We start from the raw sequence: 14,023 nt of genomic DNA, 5'->3' as shown, positions 1-14,023 counted from the left end.
TACTTGATCTAAGGATATAATAAGTGGTACAAGAATTTATATGCAGAATTGATCACGACAGCATCATCTATTATAGTAAAATCAGGAAACGAGTTAAAAGTCCAAAAACGGATGAATAATTAAATAAATTAAGGTACAACCAGACTGTTATAAGATTAAAAACCATGTTAAAACTGTGTTGACAAGCATGTGGGAACACAAGGTCCTTCCCGACTTAACCGATAGGAATATAAATTGGCACAATCTAAGGACAGCAATCTGGCAACTCATTCCTTCAGTCAACAAATACCAAGAGCCCAGCACTGTTCTAGGTACTTGGAGTATCTGTCACAACTTCCACTGCATGTATCATGTGACTTAGCAATTTCACTTCCAGGAAGCAATCCTTCATATTTTCTCCCAAATGTGGGAACATGGGCAATTTTTAGGTTATCCTTTGCAGCAAAACCTAAATGTCCATAAATAGAGGACTAGTAAAATATAGCATGACACATTCATACAACGGAATGCTTTCCAGCATACAAAAAGAAACAAGGAGTTCTCTACATGTTGATATGAAACAGTCTCCAAGATATGTTTTCTGAGTAAAACAAGACAGGGTGGCAAGCAGTACAAAATACCTCAGCTTGAAGGGGTGCAATACACATATGTTTTACACAGAAACTATTAACTATGGAAAGATACACAGAAACTATTAACATTAGTTATGTCCACATATCTGATAGAGGGGAGAAAAGAAGACTTCTCATCATGTACACTTTTGTACCGTTTGATTTATGTTCATAAAAGTAAGCAAAACATAAATTTTATTATATATGAAGAAAAATTAAATTAAAATACTAAATTATATAAAAAGTTACTATACAGTGTCACATAAGAAAAAAGATTATATATGTGTACATGTACATGATACTATGCAAGTATATGTATATATATATATGTATACTTACATATATATAATTTTTTTAAGTATTTCATTTGTAAATATTCTATGTATAAAACATGTTTAGGAAAAAAGGGACCAAAATCACAGAGATGTTAATGCTAGTTATTTTTATTCTTTTTAATCTTTCTACAATAGGTAAATACCAGTTTTATAATCAGAAAAACTTATAAAAAACAAAATTTAGTTTAAAAATACTAGCTGATCTAATATATGACAATTATAAACAACTGCCATTGCCTCAGGACAATGGAACAATAAAGAATCCAGCAAAATGAATCACAAAGGCCAACAATGTTGGGTCATGAGAGGTCTCTTAACAACAGGGAAATAATAGGCATGAAGTATCCCTAAGATTTTAAGACTGTCACAAAAACCCAGGGTTATATATTTTCCATAACTTCTTCATACAAACATAGAGATAAAATAAGGTAACAAGGAAAAGAAAAAACAAGTAAACACTGTAACATCCAAAATAGTATTACTCCATACATACCCATACAGAGTTTAGGGCCACATACTCAAATAAATGCCATCATGAATAATTGAAAAGTTGATTCTGCATGACATTTTATTTATTCACACGTAATACAGGTCAAATTCCATTAAAGTAAACTTAAGTAAAGATACTCCAAATATTTATTATACCAGAATTATCACCGACAGTATCGAGAATTGCTTGAAATCAGGCACTCTGAGATGTAGAAATATTTTCATTTACACACCAATTTCCCTTCTAACCCTTATTTGACCTTCATTTGATTCACTTTCTGAGAAATCAGCCTCATAGCTCTAGGCTGGAAACAAGCAGCATGAACGTAAAGCTTAGAAGTTGCTATATTTACTTCTAAGGTAATAGAACTTCAAAAAATAATCTGTTTAGGAAAATAAGGAAAGACCTGTACAATCTGCCCTACTCAGGACCCTTTCCAGGCCCTGAGCATCTTGCCCATCTTTGGTTCTATCCCAGTGCCAAACACAGAGCTTTGTAGCCACAGGCACCTCATAGGTATTTGTTTATATGAGATTGATCCTGCCACGGTCTATTAAGTGACAAATCCTCTGAAACGGTAGCTCCTAATTAGCTAAACATCAAATATATTTCAAATGTGACCTTACTTGACTTGAATACAATAAATTTTCAGAAGACATTTCAACAGATATTTTAAAATCTAGAAATCAACAGTTATAAGACTTAAGATTTAGCATTAAATCTTTTTAGTATTAACACAGAGTTCTTTATGATTTTAATAAATGAGCAAAACAAATTTTAGAATATACATCATTCCATCAATGAATGGGTAATACTACGTGAAATGTTCAATATAAATCAAACTTGAATGGGACCAATGTGAATGCTCTCAAATAAACTCAAGTCAATAATAACTTACTGTCTCCTGCCTGCAAAAACACACTATTCTAATAAGGTTCAAAAATAGTAGTCCTGGCTGAAATAAACTTAAGATTATTAACTAGAAAACAAATAACAACAAGATTGCTACCTGCTAACTTAAAAGCATTGGTTCAGTTGCCCAGGAAATTAGCAGGACTTAGATGGTTTAACACTATACAATGATGCAATCTAAAACATCTTCAACTGAATGGATCTTGAAAATGACAATGTAATACAGTGAAAAGGGGCATTGGTGGAAGAAATGGCTTTGATGGCTACTTAGATACCGTTATAAAGCACAGGATCAAGGCATTTTATCATTAGATCCAAATTAGCTGGAATACTCTGAAGGTTTCCTAGGTGCTTACAGAAGAATTTGGTCCTTAGAGAAATGCTGATAGCTGTGACGTTCTTCCTTCTTAAACTCCTGCATCCCACAAAGTTGGCTGCTTTACAGAATCACATTAAGCAAGAAGCTAAGGAGTGAGAGAATCAAGTCTCTTGCCAGATTTCTCATGGCATAAGTAACAGCTGTAGCCGTTAAGCAGCCACCAGGGGACATAGTTAGAGCAACGTCCCAAGTAGAGGACTTGAGTAAGGCAGCTGCTCACAAAGGGCATTGGCCAAGACCAGCAGGAAGACCTCCAAAGAAGAATAGTCCAGCACCATAGGGGTAGCAAGTATTTTTCTGTATCACTAGGCCCCACATTTGAGAACCAGTAGAATGAAGGTGGTGACAGAAAAAGCCTGTGCCCTGTAAGCACTGATCATAGTCCTTTCATGTCAATGTAATTTGCGAAAACTAGAATTTAACATATTTAGGAAATCTCATCCTATGTCAGTTATTTTCAATAGTAGTGAGACTATTCAGGATTTTTGAGACATAATTTCACAGATACCACACATGGATCCCATCTATCTAAAAATAATGCTCCAATAAAAAGATTTACACCAACCAGATAACTACAGAATACATAAATTTACTAAAACCGTATTTTTTCCATGTTGCTACTAGGATGGTCCTTGTAACTAAATTTGGTCCTCATTCCAATCATACTTAAAATAAAAAATAAGTAAAGCAAAACATGATGCTGAAACAAAATTTTAACTTATAAAGCTATTTCCAAAAAAAAAAAAAATCCTTGCATAGTAAGATTTCCCTATCTACATAAGAATAAGCATCTTAGAATAACAACTTTAAAAATCCTAAGTAATTTCTTCAAGAGCAAATAGGTATTTTTTCCTATATTTTTCTTCTCCTTTTTTGTTATAAGCCAAAAGAGAATCATAAATTCTACTTATTCCTCTCTTGAATGTTAAAATGTCTGATTTCTTTAATTCTGGGAGAATTCCATGTTCAGCGACACACTGATCAATAAATAACATTAACTATATATCTTCATGATAAAATGTGACATAGTATGGAAAATCCCAATTTTTTCTTAAAATACTTATTAATATTTAATAGATATACCAGCAAAAAATATACATTAAAAATACAAATTGGTGGGGCGCCTGGGTGGTTCCGTCAGTTAAGCCTCCGACTTTGGCTTAGGTCATAATCTCACTGTTGGTGGGTTCAAGCCACGCATCAGGCTCTGTGCTGACAGCTCAGAGCCTGGAGCCTGCTTCGGATTCTGTGTCTCCTTCTCTCTCTCTCTCTGCCCCTCCCCTGCTCATGCTCTGTCTCTCTCTGTCTCTCAATAATAAATACATGTTACAAAAAAAAATTGTTTTAAATACAAATTGATTAAAAGTTGTAACAGGCATCACTTGAGCAGCATGAGTCCTGAGAACAAAAGTTATGGAAACCCAACTAAACATCAACTCAAATGTGCCACAGCAGTCACCATCGTATTGACCACCATAATCTGAGGAAGATCTCAAGTGGTTGCTTCATTCAGTGCAGTTGCTGTATTAAAAACATACCCATTATAACCACACCCTCAGGGTCCATGTTGTTCAACTACAAAATTTCTATAATAGGTAGGTTCAAAACACAAGTCCTTTGCTGAAGTCATCTTCTATTGTAGTGAAGCTTTTCGACCATAGTTACATACATCTTTACAAAAGGATTCTGATATTTCAAAATAATAAGCAAAAATTAAATTTTTCTCCCAGCTTTTGATATGCCCCATAGGTGACAGTACCTCTGTTTTTAATGATAGTCCACTGTTAAAGAATATTGTTGCAACAGCAATGTAGGAGACCGTTATTTCTGGCTTCAGTGGTCCTAAAGAGAGAGAAACAAGTTACTGTTAGATAAGAATTTCCAGTAGATAACTTGGTATGAAAGAAGAATCCATTGAGGGAGGGCAAATAGTACTTCAAATCTTAGTGTTACCCTTACTATACCACTGTTCTGAAGAGTTAAGTATTTGCTGTGATGCAGTCTAGCTCCAAAAGAGATTTTCCAGAAGGCAAGGACCATGGCTATCCAGTTCAGCACAGTATCCTCAGACCAGCAGAATAAAAATAAACTGCTCTCATATAGGAGAGCAAATAGGCAACATCCTTCACTATGACGTCTAATTGTATCTACCACAGTATCAGTGCTTATACAACAATCAAAATTCCCCAAACTAGGAAAAAAAAAAAGAGAGAGAGAGAGAGAGAGAGAGAATCAACGGAAGAAGTTCCCTTCTGTTTAGCAAATATTATTTTATTCCTTCTAGGATACCAGAAATAAAAACCTATATTCACACATACATTCAGTTCAGCCCACGGGTAGTCATTCTACAAAGATGTACTGAGCATTTACTATGTGAATGAAATAATACATACAGAGTAATACAGTAGTAACAATATGTTAAGTTTGCAATTATTATTACACTGTGCCAGGCCCTGGCTATCCTGCTGTGAACCAACAGGCCTAATCTTTGCCCTCTGGAAAATCCTCTCTGGAGTTAGGCTGGCATCACCCCAAATGCGTTAACACTATGAGGACAACAGCAGCAACCCTAACTAATATTTACTTCATTTTGTCACCTGTATACAACTCTCTTGAAGACCTAATATATTAGCCAAAGAACAACATGCTTTTTTTTTAATATATATATATATATATATATGAAGTTTATTGTCAAATTGGTTTCCATACAACACCCAGTGCTCAACCCAAAAGGTGCCCTCCTCAATACCCATCACCCACCCTCCCCTCCCCCCCACCCCCCATCAACCCTCAGTTTGTTCTCAGTTTTTAAGAGTCTCTTATGCTTTGGCTCTCTTCCACTCTAACCTCTTTTTTTTTTCCTTCCCCTCCCCCATGGGTTTCTGTTAAGTTTCTCAGGATCCACATAAGAGTGAAACCATATGGTATCTGTCTTTCTCTGTATGACTTATTTCACTTAGCATAACACTCTCCAGTTCCATCCATGTTGCTACAAAGGGCCATATTTCATTCTTTCTCATTGCCACGTAGTACTCCATTGTGTATATAAACCACAATTTCTTTATCCATTCATCAGTTGATGGACATTTAGGCTCTTTCCATAATTTGGCTATTGTTGAGAGTGCTGCTATAAACATTGGGGTACAAGTGCCCCTATGCATCAGTACTCTTGTATCCCTTGGGTAAATTCCTAGCAGTGCTATTGCTGTGTCATAGGGTAGGTCTATTTTTAATGTTTTGAGGAACCTCCACACTGTTTTCCAGAGCGGCTGCACCAGTTTGCATTCCCACCAACAGTGCAAGAGGGTTCCCGTTTCTCCACATCCTCTCCAGCATCCATAGTCTCCTGATTTGTTCATTTTGGCCACTCTGACTGGCGTGAGGTGATATCTGAGTGTGGTTTTGATTTGTATTTCCCTGATGACGAGCGACGTTGAGCATCTTCTCATGTGCCTGTTGGCCATCTGGATGTCTTCTTTAGAGAAGTGTCTATTCATGTTTTCTGCCCATTTCTTCACTGGGTTATTTGTTTCTCGGGTGTGGAGTTTGGTGAGCTCTTTATAGATTTTGGATACTAGCCCTTTGTCCGATATGTCATTTGCAAATATCTTTTGCCATTCCGTTGGTTGCCTTTTAGTTTTGTTGGTTGTTTCCTTTGCTGTGCAGAAGCTTTTTATCTTCATAAGGTCCCAGTAGTTCATTTTTGCTTTTAATTCCCTTGCCTTTGGAGATGTGTCAAGTAAGAAATTGCTACGGCTGAGGTCAGAGAGGTCTTTTCCTGCTTTCCCCTCTAGGATTTTGATGGTTTCCTGTCTCACATTCAGGTCCTTTATCCATTTTGAGTTTATTTTTGTGAATGGTGTGAGAAAGTGGTCTAGTTTCAATCTTCTGCATGTTGCTGTCCAGTTCTCCCAGCACCATAGGAACAACATGCTTTTAAAAGATGTCGTTCTGAGAAAATGCCATTTTGTACTTATATACCAGTGGTTCTCCAGCAGGAGCAATTTTGCCTCCCATAGACATTTGGCAATGTTTGGAAACTCTTTTTTGTTGTTATAATTCAGCAAGTGGGGGGGTGTTACTGGCATCTAGTAGACAGAGATCAGGAATTCTGCTAAACAACCTGGAAAGCACAGACAGGACAGCCCTCCCAACACCAAAGAATTACCATGTCCAAAATGTCAATAGTGCTGAGGTTGAGAAACACTGGCATATGCCAACATTTCAAAATCTGATCATCTCATATTTGACATTCTATTCAGCCCTCTAGTGCTGAGCTGAATAGTGTCCTCCAAAATCCATGTCCCCCCAGAACTGACGAATGTGACCTTATTTGGAAATTGGTTCTTTGCAGATGCAATCAAATCAAGATGGGGTCTTACTGGATTAAGGTGGACCTAATCCAATGACTGGTATTCTTACAAGTATAGGTAAGTATGAAGACACAGAAAGATGGCCATGTGTAGACTGAGGCAAAGCCTGGAATTGTATTACCATAAGCCAAGAAACACCAAAGACAATTGGCAACCAGGCCAAGCCAGAAGCCAGGAAGGATTCTTCCCTAGACCTTCAGTGGGAGCATGGCCCTTAGCTTCAGAATTTTAGCCTCTAGAATAATTTCTGGAAAATAAATTTCTGTTATTGGAAGCCACCCAGTTTGTGTTTCTGGTGTGGCAGCACAGAAAACTAATACACTCCCTTAAGCAAAATAACAGGACCACATTCATGGCTCTTCCATTCCCTGTAGCCCTCCACCATACCCACAGATACTGCTCAATAAGTAAGACCAAGCTCGGGAAAAATCACCATTCAGTCAACAAATGCTTACTAAGCATCTACTATATTTTAGGCATTTGTAGTATCTCAATGAACAAAAAGAAACAAAGATCTCCTCAAACATGGCAACAAATTCTTATATATACGTGCTATTTACACAAATTATTTTGTTGAGATCTGAGAAAAGGGAGCAAAAGGAAGAAGGCAAGAGCAAAAGTCATTACATTTCAGGGCAGTAAAAGTGCTCCAAAACTTAAAAAGAGGTGCATTTTTTATACTTGTGAGTGAATCTGTCTCTGCAGCTCACACTTACAAATAATATTTCCTCTACAACTGAGGAAGATGATTCAGGAACAGATTTTAAAGTCAAGGAATCCAGCTTGTTTTGGAAGTAAACGTCTTCCAAGAATTTTAAATACCTTGTTTGTTCATTTGTTTCTTTGAACTCTTTTTTATTTTCCTCCAATTCCCTGCTTTTTATGAGACCCTATTCTTATCAAGTACACCTCTGCCCACAGCGGTACCCCAAAATTTCTATAAAGGATGGGTTAAAATTAGCAATGTGGTTGTAAGGTAGAGCCAGGGAATGTGGCCAAAGATGTATCTCCACAGCAAGCGCATGGCATTTATTTAGATTGCATGTTTCTTTGGGGCAGCTACAGCATCTGCTTTAGTTGGCCAACAATTACATGTTTTAAGAAGCTAACCCTTCCCACATTCCATGCATACATACATAAATACACATGATAACTATGAACTACTTGGCATGATTCCAGGCTTTTAATGTTTTAAAGCTTAGAGATGGGGTACATTGTCTTTTATATTAGATGCACATCTAAACAACTTTAAGCCATGGAAGAACATGGTGAGGACATTTCATGGCTTCCTACAATGTACGTTTTATTTTATTTATTTTTTTTAATTTTTTTTTAATGTTTATTTATTTCTGAGACAGAGAGAGACAGAGCATGAGTGGGGGAGGGACAGAGAGGGAGGGAGACACAGAATCAGAAGCAGGTTCCAGGCTCTGAGCTGTCAGCACAGAGCCCGACGCGGGGCTTGAACTCACAAACCATGAGATCATTACCTGAGCCACCCAGGCGCCCCTACAATGTATGTTTTAAAAGGGAAGAAGGAATTAATTATGATTTGGAGAGACCTAAAGCCCCTTTGAGATGTGATCAACTATCAAATTGCCCAAATTGGGAATGGAAACCTAGAAGTCACACAGGGCTGAAATAAACATTTGGTAAATATTTGCACAGAGGTGAGAGTTGAGACTACATATAAAAATGAGATATGAAAAAAAAAGAGATTTGGCCCCTCTCCAAGACAATGATTACATCCTCCAAGTCACCAAAATAGATCTGAATAAGACCTGGATCTTCAGGTGGCGATAAAGTTCAAAATAGAAATACAAGTTTTAACTTTTCCTTTAAATAAAAGAAAAAAAAAATGTTGATCAGTAAAAATAGGATAGGAGAGCAAAATCAGGAGAAAAATTACCCAGAAAAACAAGGTAATTTTGGGGCTCCTCAAATCCATGCTTTTAAAGGGGGGGGGAGATAAAAGAAAATGATTTGGAATGCTTAAGAATGCAAGGAACTATTACCATTTTATAAAATCTACTCATCACCAAGTACATTTCATTTATAAACCTATAATCTAAGATATTCATGCTAACACACTTAAGCTTTAACATGTTTCTGCTTATGTTTTTTAATGGAAAAACGAAGCAGTTTCCTTTTAGGATTTATGTCTTATTAATGTCAATAATCTAAATTAAGATGCAAGTAGAACTGAGAAACTTACTCTGTATTTCCAAAGAAGTAAACCTTTCTCTTCCCGAGAATGAATAGCACAGTGTTACTCTGGTCAACTCAAAGGTGTGCATAGCTCAGCACTTCCCTGGGTTGCACTGGAACAGATTATCAGCACCTCAAAATCTGCACATTTACATTTACCCTGGCTCTTTATTTTCAACTTTCTTCTACATATTTAAAAATGAAGGGGCGCCTGGGTGGCTCAGTCAGTTGAGCATCCAACTTCAGCTCAGGTCATGATCTCACGGGTTGGTGAGTTCAAGCCCCGCATCAGGCTCTGTGCTGACAGCTCAGAGCCTGGAGCCTGCTTTGGATTCTGTGTCTCCCTCTCTCTGCCCCGTCCCTGCTCATGCTCTGTCTCTCTCTGTCTCTCAAAGATGAATAAATGTTAACAAAAAATTTTTTTTAATAAAATAAAAATGAAATGTATCTGAGTAAAAAGAACAGTGAACTAAGAATTAAATTTTCGAGGCTACTACATGTTATACTTTTTCTCATTTGGAAAGTCATTCAATGTCTCTAATTTTAGGGTTTCCATTACCTATAAATTTCCTGCAATATACAACTCACCTATTGGCTATACAGATTGTTTTCAAAGGGAGGTCAGAACACAGGTATGATATGTTAAGTGTAGAAATAGTACATTTACATATAAAGAGTATAGTCGTTAAAGTATTGATCCAGGTAAAGATGAAGCAAACATCTTAAGTTTAAGACTACCAAAACTTTTCCTATTTAAAAGAATATCTAGAAAACCGTTCTGCTGAAAATTGTTCAGGGGCGCCTGGGTGGCTCAGTCAGTTAAGCATCCAACTCTTGGTGTCAGCTCAGGTCATGATCTCAGGGCTTCGTGGGTTGGAACCCTGCACTGGGCTCTGTGCTGACGATGTGGAGCCTGCTTGGGATTCTGTCTCCCTCACTTTCTCTCCCTCTCTCTCTCTCTCTCTCTCTCTCTCTCTCTCTCTCTTGCTGCCCCTCCCTGACTCGTGCTGTCTCTGTCTCAAAATAAATAAACTTAAAAAAAAATGTTCAGTCAGTATGAAAGCACTAAAAATCATATCCCTGGGGCGCCTGGGTGGCTCAGTCAGTTGAGCTTCCGACTTTGGCTCAGGTCATGATCTCGCGGTTTGTAAGTTCGAGCCCTGCGACAGTCTCTGTGCTGACAGCTCAGAGCCTGGAGCCTGCTTTGGATTCTGTGTCTCCTCTCTCTCTCTCTGCCCATCCCCCGCTTGTTCTCTGTCTCTCAAAAATAAATATATAAATGTAAAAAAAAATTTTTTTAACAAAAATCACATCCCCAAGTGTACACAGCACATAAATGGAAACTTTGACTAAAAATTACAAGTACAAAGAGGCACTTTAGACCATTCCAAAGAGCAAGATGCAATAGAAACATTTTCAGCAACCATTCCTCTCCTTGTTCCTAGATTTTTGTTGTTTTAACTTGTGAAGCGAAAATGTTATTTGGTACTATTTGGAGGTTTATTTTTATTTAAGAGGTTTCACAGGTGGGAAGGTCAATTAAAAGCTCAACAGAATTATCAAGAACTTAGCCTGATAGCCTATATAAGAAATCCCAAGAGGCCTGGGTGGCTCCGTCAGTTGAGTGTCTGACTCTTGATTTGGCTTCAGGTCATGATCCCAGGATTGTGGAATCTAGCCCCACTTCGGGCTCCCCACTGAACATGGAACCTGCTTAAGATTCTCTCTCTCTCTCCCTTGGCCCCTCTCCCCTGCTCACGCTGTCTCTCTAAAATAAAATTTAAAAAAAGAAAGAAAGAAAGAAATCCTAAGCAATCATTTGTTTTACTTTTTTGGAAAAAGTAACTTTTATACATGGACAGTTATCAAATCATCTGAGTACACTGTTATTTCACATTTGCTGATTCTGCTCTGCGTTTTTAGGCTAAAACTTAAGGCATGGAAAATATCTTTATTGCATAGAACCCTTCTTTACAATAGTTATTCACTTTAAATTATTTTTTGCCAAGAAAATGTGTATGGATTTTGCAACTAGTATGAAATAAAGGGAGAGCCCTGATGTCCAGTGCCTCTTCCTTGAGCACTGACCTCAGGCCTCAGTATCTTCATCAACTGTAAAAGTAGCATGTTAGTTTAAAATACTTAAAGGTTCCTTTTAGTTCTTAACATTCTACTCTTTTTTTTTATGTTTATTTTTTTAATTTTGAAAGGGGAGGGGGGAGGGGGGAGGGGGGAGGAGGGAAGGGACAGAGAGAGAGGGAGACAGAATCCCAAGCAGGCCCTGCACCGACAGCTCTCAGCCCAGAGCTCCACACAAGGCTCACCAACTGGTGAGACCATGACCTGAGCCAAAATCAAGAGTGGGACACTCAACCAACTGAGCCACCCAGGCACCCCTTAACATTCTACTCTTACAATTAATTAAAGAAATGAATTATCCTGGATTAATGGCACAAGTACCAGCAAAAATGGGAAGCATTTCTAAGATACAATACACCAAAACTTCAAGAAGCAGAGTCAGAAGGAACAAACAAGATTATAGAATCCATCTTGCACACACTTCGAAGAAGCCCTAAGGAAATGATTCCGTGTTCAATAACCCTTCTTCTCACAGCATCCTTGGAATGTAAGATAAAACGTATTTTACCTAACCTAGCGTCTGCAGACTTAAAACTTGAAGATAATATATCACCTGTAATTACACCTTAAGAATGAGCAAATAATAGATCTAACACCATAAAATAGAAAGTGTGCTACTGAAGCTAGTTAAGTGTGCATTCCAGACCACCACGAAGACACCCTAACTTGAATTCTGCCTATCCAGCTAGTTCCAGGGACAGAGGGTACTCATTTGACAGAACTTGAAATACCAGCATTCACAAGTTTGCCAAAAACTCCTGGAGAAGCTAGGTCAAAGATCTTCAGAAGAAGAAACCATGATGAATATCAGTTTTATTCTCAGTTATATATTCTGCACATTTTGTACCAAGTTGAATATAGAAAGAAAAAAAATACACAAAAAAGTTTTAGTCCTCACAGTCTTTGTTCAAAAAATTCCTTTTAAAATGTTCCCTGAAGCTACTTCTAAATGGAGAAATTGAGGGTGGATGCTTGAATGAACCACTGTTCTAATGAGAGATATTTCACTCCCTTCCATCATGTTTTAACAAAAAGGTACATATAACTTCAAATATCCTTCTGAGCACTTCCTAAAAAATTGTGTGCTCACTTCGGTCCTTATTTGTCCCTGTTGTATGACTGACCGTATTAAAACTGTCAATAAAGGTGAAAGGTGACAAGGTCAAAAAGACAATGAATTGGAGAAATTCAATTAATGTTTATGAAGAAGACATGAGTGTGTAAGGGTGAAACCGCAGGGAGGAGAATAAAAGACTAATGATATTTCCACCAATGCCCACCCCCACATTACACGGCTCCTACTATTCAAAGATCTGAGTATGATTTTAGCCTGCCTACACTTCCTTGCCAAAATACACACTGCACATAGTCTAACACTGCCTGTATCTGTTAGAGTACTAGCAACTGAGTCCGGGCAGCACACGGAAGTAGTGTCCTGTAAGGAAAAAGTGCAACGTGTCAGTCGGCTTGGGAGTTTCTGGAGCGGTGGCAATTGCAGCAAATCATCATTCTGCAACATGTGGGCCATGAAGTCTGAGTCGGAGAATGAAAGGGTGTCCCCTTTTCTTCCCCCACCCCCCCCTTTTTTTTTTTTAAACATGGGGCCGGTAAGGAGGAGGGATCCGGAAATAGACAAGGTAATGGTGGCCACTCCAAGATAGATAAGGAACTCCTGGCAACCTAGCGTCCCTTGGGATAGGATGCTTCTATGAAGGCAAGAGGAGTTAAGTTTCATTCTCAGTAACCTCACTCCCTAACACTAAGGATACTCATAGATTGTTCGCGGAAAAGGTAACTTGCGTTCAAATTCATTTGCCCCATTCCTAGCTACAGTCTCCAAGGCTGACAAAACAGCAGCAGAATGGGCCAAAGGACACCCTGAGCTGGTCAGTGCCCTTGAGAGAAGCAGACACTTCCCAATTACGGTTTCCCCTCCTTTCCAAGACTCGAAAATTAGTTCTGAAGTGAGAATCGCGATGGAGCGTTCAGAGGTGCAGCACTTACCCCCATTCACCCCTATGGACGGCTCCAGTTTAGCTCCGGCGATCGCCAGCACTATTCCAATCATGAACCATTCTTTCCTCATTCTCTCCAGCAGCCTCATGTTTGTTAGGGTGGGTGGGTTTTGTTTATTTGTTTGGCTTTTTTTCTTTTTAAGCTACGATCGCTTAATCCCCGAGGCGTCTCCACACTTTCCACGGTCCCTCCAGACATGCAGCAGAGCAAGTCAAATTGCCACTTGTAAACTAAAGACCTGGGGGTTGCTCCGGCGGCTTTGAGGAGGGCTGGGAGTAGTAGTATCCAGTGACAGGAAAGTCTCACTGAGCGCCGCCATCACTACCACGCGCCTCATAATAGACGCGCATATTACCACGGCAGCTCTGGCCGACGCTCCCAAGTGCAAATGCTCTGAAGCGAACACTTGGGCCAGGTCGGCCAGCGTAGGCGATCGTATAAGGGAAGCTGGCTGCCCGGTAGGGCTGACAGACTCGCTTAACGCCAGGACCTGCAGAACCTTAGGAATGACTGGTACGGGGAGAGACGTTAGGCTTCACAGCCACTTAGCCTTATCGAGC

At 38.7% G+C, this 14,023-nt stretch overlaps 1 protein-coding gene across 6 annotated transcripts in view; it reads right to left on the bottom strand.

The window, feature by feature from the left end:
- The window catches only part of SLC10A7 (solute carrier family 10 member 7), a 249,557-nt gene extending 235,767 nt beyond the window's left edge, over positions 1 to 13,790 (bottom strand). For 2 of the 6 annotated variants that reach the window (XM_015081568.3, XM_015081574.3), the window contains exons 1-2: positions 13,452 to 13,788; positions 4,487 to 4,569 (exon numbers count right to left, since the gene is read on the bottom strand). In XM_015081568.3, coding sequence (XP_014937054.1) covers positions 4,487 to 4,569; positions 13,452 to 13,551 — 183 coding nt within the window. In that variant the 5' untranslated portion in view covers positions 13,552 to 13,788. Of the gene's footprint in view, positions 1 to 4,486; positions 4,570 to 13,451 lie in introns of all 6 variants that reach the window. The other 4 variants (XM_053216897.1, XM_027066860.2, XM_027066862.2 and 1 more) reach the window with 3 other exon arrangements.
- Between the last annotated feature and the right edge of the window lie 233 nt (positions 13,791 to 14,023).

The sequence above is a fragment of the Acinonyx jubatus genome, chromosome B1, assembly GCF_027475565.1.
Source record: "Acinonyx jubatus isolate Ajub_Pintada_27869175 chromosome B1, VMU_Ajub_asm_v1.0, whole genome shotgun sequence".
NCBI classification, from domain to species: domain Eukaryota; kingdom Metazoa; phylum Chordata; class Mammalia; order Carnivora; family Felidae; genus Acinonyx; species Acinonyx jubatus.
Note: the sequence above shows the minus strand (reverse complement) of the source record. Positions and strands in the feature narration are given on the sequence as shown.